The 6788-nt window shown below is 36.6% G+C and overlaps 1 protein-coding gene across 1 annotated transcript; it reads left to right on the forward strand.

The window, feature by feature from the left end:
* The first annotated feature begins 5464 nt into the window (after window positions 1–5464).
* On the forward strand, window positions 5465–6355 carry LOC149551242 (uncharacterized). Its single transcript, XM_089790070.1, has one exon. The coding sequence runs from the start codon at window positions 5465–5467 to the stop codon at window positions 6353–6355; it is 891 nt and encodes a 296-aa protein (XP_089646196.1).
* The last annotated feature ends 433 nt before the right edge of the window (window positions 6356–6788 follow it).

Consider the following 6788-nt stretch of genomic DNA (forward strand, 5'->3'; position numbering starts at 1 on the left):
ACCCAATATGGGAAAAACCACCAATGTAACTAGTTATTGTTTTTCGCTCTTCTGAAGTGAGCCCTGTTAGGAGCCAACCCTGTTAAAGGTTACAAAACACACTGTTAGGTGTGACCCTGTTAGAGGATTTAATCACCCTGTTAGGAGTGGCCTTGCTAGAGGTCTTTGGAACAATTCAACTGAACTGTCACCTTGTTAGAGGATTTACAATAGGGCTGTTAAACCCACTCTATTAAGAGATTTTGAGTTCACTGTTACAATGGTTAGAAAGAAACAATGAAGTGACCTGATATAATGTGCAACTTATCTTTGCTAATTGCAGATCTCTATTATGCTTGACTGGATCCTTACTGATCACATACAACTTTGCAGCTCCTTCAACGCATCTGATCCTCCATCACACTTTTTCAACATTTATCTGATCCTCCATCACAAATTTTCAACATTTGCTCATATGTTCAATATTCGCACTCTTATGCATCCAAACTTCTTGCATCTACGAATTCACAACTTGATCTTTCATATATACCTTATAGATTATCTTAGTCGGCTCTAATCACTGATCAATAATCAAACAAATACAATAGTCGGCTAAAAAAAAATTACAAACCAACAAATCCATTTACTAGCTGACACTGCTTGGTTAATACTGTTCAGAAAATAATTCCTGTGTTAACCGACTGAGCTCGGTTAATACAGCGAACTCCGTGACATCCCTTCAATCGCCGGGAGAACTCGGTAAGTATAGATGACTGAGTGAGCTCAGTAGAAACTATCTTTGCCAAATTCCCTTTGGAAATCGAGTGAACTGAGTAAACACTGACTTTCCTTTGTTTACCTTCCCAGATCGGTAAACACTAACTTTTCTTCGGTTACCTTCCCAGCTCGGTAAACACTAACTTTTCTTCGGTTACCTTCCCAGCTCAGTAAACACTAACTTTTCTTTTCTTACCTTCCCAGCTCAGTAAACACTCTGTCATAGTTTCCTTCGATCACCGAGTGAGCTTAGTAAGTACTGAACTTCCTTCCTTTAACCAAGTTAGCTCAGTAGAAGCTATCTTTACAGTGTAATATACAGCAATGCTCGGTAGACTCTGTAAACGACTATGCTTACCTTCTGAGCTTGGTAGACTCTGTCTGATGACTGATATGACATTTTTGTAACATCAAAGACAACACTCAATTAACCAATTGTATGCAACAGGTTCATCATTTGAACTCCTTGCACCTGTATCTGATGATATTCCTATTTGGTCTTGATCTGTTATAGTTTTCACTTCCTTAGCTCCCTTAGAGTTTCTTCCACTTCCATTTGTAGGTGTGTTCATAGATGCAACTTGTTTACTCTTCTTGCTTTTTCCTCCTTCAATTACAATCAAATATTACAATCACATTAAATGCTAGAACAAAATCAAGAAATATAGTAAAAGTTGTTAACATAGGAACCATTTTATGGAAGAGTAAATTGATTGTTTGTATACCTTTAATTCTTTTCAAATCCATCAATAAAAATTTTATATCCTAAAATATCAAAAGTTCCATTTGTTTTCAGTAGACCTAAATAGTCTTTTGGTTCTCTCAACTTATACATCGGCTAAACAACATTATCCTTAGAGAGAACTATATCTGTAACTACCCCATTATCATCAGATCGAGGCCTATTTTCCTTCTTACTTTTTGATGATTGTGATCCTTTGAAATCCCAAGCATAAAATGATTAACACACAATGGTACTTGAACAAAAAGCACTAATAAACATTGAGGATGTGAATTGATAATACCATTTTGTAGATGATTTTGGCATTTCACCCTTTATCACTAATGCTTCGACTTTATTATCCCTCTTCTTTTGTGACCTAAAAATGAATAATTAGCACAATAAAATATATAAGATAAGATTAATCCACTAAAATTAGTGAATGACAAAAATTGAATCTGGCTTGTCATTAAGAATTATCCATTTGTACTAATCCTTGCTTTCTGAGTTGTATGACATCCCTTGCTTGATGAGTATTGGAAATTCTTTCATTGTATCCTTGCTTTTGCCAGTTTGAATTTTCTAGTTACATGCACACAAGCATGACTTTACATCACAAAGCATTCACATTTTAACAATTTTCATGTTCTTTCATTACATTTTGATTTAAACAAAAAATTCTAAACTTTCACTTATTCAAATGACTAATCTGAAAATGGGTCCTATTAAAGAATCTAATATAAATTCAAATATTGTATCTAGATTCTAAACAAATCAACACATAAATTTTTTTATTTAAACTTATCTCATCATCACTTACACATAATAAGAATACCCACCTTGTCATGTGCACATTCTTGGGGGAGAGGTTGCAACATTGTATTTGGATCCAATTCAATCTAATGAGCCAAGTGGATCTGCTCTACATTTTAATGTCTCAAGTATTGCCTCATGGTCTGATTCACAAACTTTCCAAAGAATCTTATTATGTGGTTTTCTACCATATTTTATCAAGTGGACATTTGATGTGACAACAAGGTTTGATAATGAAGAATCTTCCTCTTTGTTTTCCAATCCTTGAATAACCACAAGTTAGGGTTCTTCATAGAATATCGTCTAAGCCATGTGTTGGTTACAACCACTGCACCAACATGGTACTCTAAACCTACACCATCTATAACTGAGTGATCCAATTTTTTTTTGGCTTGGACACAATGACAAAAATAATAATTTGTCCCTTGGACACAATGACACAATGATGGATTTTGCATCTGTCAATATTGCTCCATCTTTGTACTTTAGTTCTTCATGAGCTAAGGCTCTTTTGATGCATGGGCCTACACTGTCATGCTCTCCCTTTCCATTACTAGCCTTTGTAAAATTCTACATATATTGAGTTTTACACAACCTATGCATCCTACTCAACCAATAGAACATCTATGCATTCTTGAATTGAGATGTGCAATTGTTTGACCAAATAATGTGCTGATGTTATGTGATGCCCCTATTAGCCAAATCTCCATAGAATAGTTGAAAACAACCCTATACAAACTCCATATCTAATATGATCGATCATCACTGATGTAAAAATGGTACTCTCTCAAAATCTTCCTGTCATCCTTTGTACTTGTAGGTGAATTCATGAATATTATGTGAAAAAATATGGAAACCTATTGAGAAGTATAATACATTTTTTGCACCTCATTTTGTGGTTGTAGTGTGTAGTTCTCTAAAAATTCTACAACCAAAACAATGGTATCTAGTGGAAACATATCCTTGCACAACTTGAATTGCAAATCTAGCCATCAAGCCCTATGTATGCCTTGCATACTCGTAAATAATTTTTTTCACAAAAAATCTTCATGAACTCATACACTAGAATCTTTTCAATGACTAAATCATATCTTTTTCCCTATTTCCCATCTTTTAGAGCATATGTCACTATCTTAAATTTTTCATAATCTATTATTTCATTTCCAATTGCATGTGTATTATCCATATGTTGACAAGTTAATAAAAGTTGCAAAGAACCACAAAATAAGCATGTACCATCCAACCATGATGTCTTGTAAAATTGTTGGCCATCCCCTATTTCACATAAAATGTTGGATATGAATTCTCTTGAAGATCTTGGTGGCTCATTCATGTCACAACCCTGCAAAACAAACTCAGAATGCAAAAACACACATATATGCCTAAAAATATCAAAATGGTTAGAAAATTCAATATGTATCCTACAACAACAAGTTGTGAATGTGTGATTTATCTTGACATAAAAAGGTTTACCCATCTCAAAAAATCTTTGACTTATTCAAATTTTAGGATACATTCCAATAAATTTTACAAAAAATTGTGTCTAAGTTGAGTCCAAAAAATGTTTCGCATGTGGGTTCCAATTTTGGCTACCAATCCTCCTTCTTACAACATCTCTTTGATTAGAAGAAACACATGTGTTATTTTTTCAAAAATATTTGATCAATGATTTCAAAGCTTCACTAATTTCTTTATTCTTTTGCAGTAGTCTACTGCTAAATGTCCATAACTTATTTTTTGTTGGATCTTCCAATCTCTTATGCCTTAGCATGGCTCTCCTTAGAGTACCTCTACCAATTTTTAATGTTTTTCTTGTCTTTCTCATGAGTCAAGTTTTCTTCATTTGGCTACTTACTATTGTTGATGTAAGTACTCATCTTGTGATATTACTATCTTTGGTGTGTGATTTAGAACCCATTTTTTCATAAGCACTCATTAGATTCTTTACAATGTTTTTTTCATTTGAATTGTCTATCATTCTTAGCCCAATAATTTTCATGATAGGCCTAAATTTCAACAAATAATTGGCATTGACCTATAATATTTAATTTTTCAAAAAATAATCTCCACATACGATTAACTTTTCTTTGACAAGTACGCTTGCTAATCTTGTCAGGCATTGATTTCAAAATGTTAGTATCAATATCAATCAAATATTTTGGTCTTCTAAAATGAAATCTAGAAGGTGTTATAATCTCTTCCATTCCCTCAACATTTTGAACATCAACACAAGGTTGAGTGTATTGTGTACCTTGAACCAAAGATGATGTGCCTTGGCAATAAGATGCAAAAGATGGAATATCACCTACTTGATGTGTTGATGTTGTGTCTTCAACATGAAATGATGGAGTGTATACATCATTAGATCTAAAAATTAGCATCTCTTCAACATGAGAGGATGATATGACTCCAACATTGGAAGATGGTGTAGCTTCACAATTCAAATATCTTCTTGAGCATAAAAGTCTCATTTGTTCTCTTTGGCTCTCCAGTTCTTCCTCTTTGTTTCTTTGTATCAGTGGTTCTTGATCCTCTTCAAAAGTCAATTTTTTATTATTGCTTTGCAATTTTCTTTGTTCACGTAGTAGTTTCATTTTATCTCTTTTAATTGCCAAATCTCTTGCCCTATCTTCATTTGTTTGAGTTTTTGGTTTCTTCCTTGGCATGATGATGATTTCTACATGTCAAATTGTTCAAACATCAAAATTACTTAAAATGTGTAAATTACAAATCATTCAAATACATATAAAAATTATAATTATTTGAATGAATATGCAATATATATCAAACAACTTGTCAAATTTCTAACCATTTCGAAATAACATTTCATTCAAACATACAAATTTTAATGAATTCACTATATATTAAACAACATGTCAAATTATAATCAAATATGTATCTATATATCAACAAACAATATTATTAATTGGAGGATGGCGTGCGTTTGCGTTTTGGTGCCAAGCTAGGGCAGCCGTGCCCTAGCTCGTTCCTCTGTTTTCTGTGCGTGTAGCTGCGGTGGGCGGTTGTTTGCCTGCGTAGAGGAGGGTTGGTTGCGGATTGGGGGTCTTTGGAAGGCTGACCAAATTTTTCATTTGCATGCGGGCTGTGGGGCACTAAATCGTGGGGTGCCTGTTCTGCGGTCCACAGCGACGACCATTCCAGGTCTGCGAAGACATGGCTCGGGGTGAGCCATCTTTGGTTACACCTGACACCACTTTACATGATGTGGAGGACATGCATCTGCCAAATCAAGGGGCAAGGATGTTTGATAATGTTCTATATTCTCAGAGCTCAGGGGCTACAGAATCAAATCCGTCTAGAGGATCTCGCATCACGAAGATTAACGGGTGCCTTGAACGATGCAAAGAAAGACCTAAATTGTTGATCCCATATGAAATGATTGTGGAAGACGTCGAATATTATACAAAGCACTCGCTGTATTGCAAATTCGTAGGCTTAAGAGTATCCCTTCAATTTCTGGAGAACTTGGCCCGAAGAGTCTGGGAACCAGAGGGGGAAATGGAGGTCACGCTGCTTGCAAATAACTTTTTTATGGTTACATTCACCTGCATGGCTGATCGGAATAGGGTTTTTGAAGGCGGACCCTATTTTTACAACCAGGTTGGGCTATTCGTCAAACCTTGGCATGTAGGTTTTAACCCCTCTGAGGAGCTTCCAAATCGGGTCCCAGTGTGGGTTAGGCTTCCCAGATTTCCAATTGAGTGTTGTCAGGAAGATGTTCTTTATATGCTCGCATCGATGTTGGGGAAACCAGTGGGGCCTTCAACTCAAACCCTGGGAAAGCGAGTGATGACCTTTGCTCGAATTTGTGTGGAGCTCGATTTGAGCAGACCATTGCCAGATGCGATAGAGATGCATGCAGGTTCACATTCTTGGGTGCAGCAGTTGGATTATGAGACCCTTCCTTTTCGATGTCGTCTGTGTCATGAGTACGGCCACCTGCTGCGTAGGTGTCCGAAGGCTAAACCAATGGATCAACAACCTCCATCTCCTTCTCACTTCATTCCAAGTGTTGATAAGGGGAAGAAGCCAACCTCTGGCTAGGGTAAGGATGCTGAGGGTTTTGTTCAGGTTAAGGCTAGGAACCGTAATAGAGGACAGAAGAGAACTCTGATGGAGAGACAAGAGGAGGATACCTTTAACAGATTTGAGGTCCTGGATGAATTGGGACAGCATGAAGGCATTACAGGTCTTACTAGTATGGACCATATTGGTGTGGAGTCTGACTTGGAGATTGGTTCTACCATTCCCCTACCTGCTCCACAGGTGGAACCCGCAATGCCTATGGTCACAGAGGGGCAGGCAGAGGTTCAGGTGCTTTTGGGATCAAATGCTGGTTTGGGTCAAGGAGAAGTGGGGGCTGCCCTTCCAATCCGAAATGTTGTCTCTGAAATGGAAAAGCGTGGTAAATCTTCTCCTCATTTGGGTATTCTTCAGAAGGATGCCAAGAAGGGGGTCTGTGAGAAAAGTGGCAAAG

Source organism: Cupressus sempervirens, chromosome 6 (genome assembly GCF_028749045.1).
Source record: "Cupressus sempervirens isolate cs-2001-9-10 chromosome 6, ASM2874904v1, whole genome shotgun sequence".
NCBI lineage: Eukaryota > Viridiplantae > Streptophyta > Pinopsida > Cupressales > Cupressaceae > Cupressus > Cupressus sempervirens.

Bases quoted from the DNA above. Each gene is read 5' to 3' on its own strand.
- LOC149551242 (XM_089790070.1), top strand. From the start codon at position 5,465: ATGGCTCGGGGTGAGCCATCTTTGGTTACACCTGACACCACTTTACAT.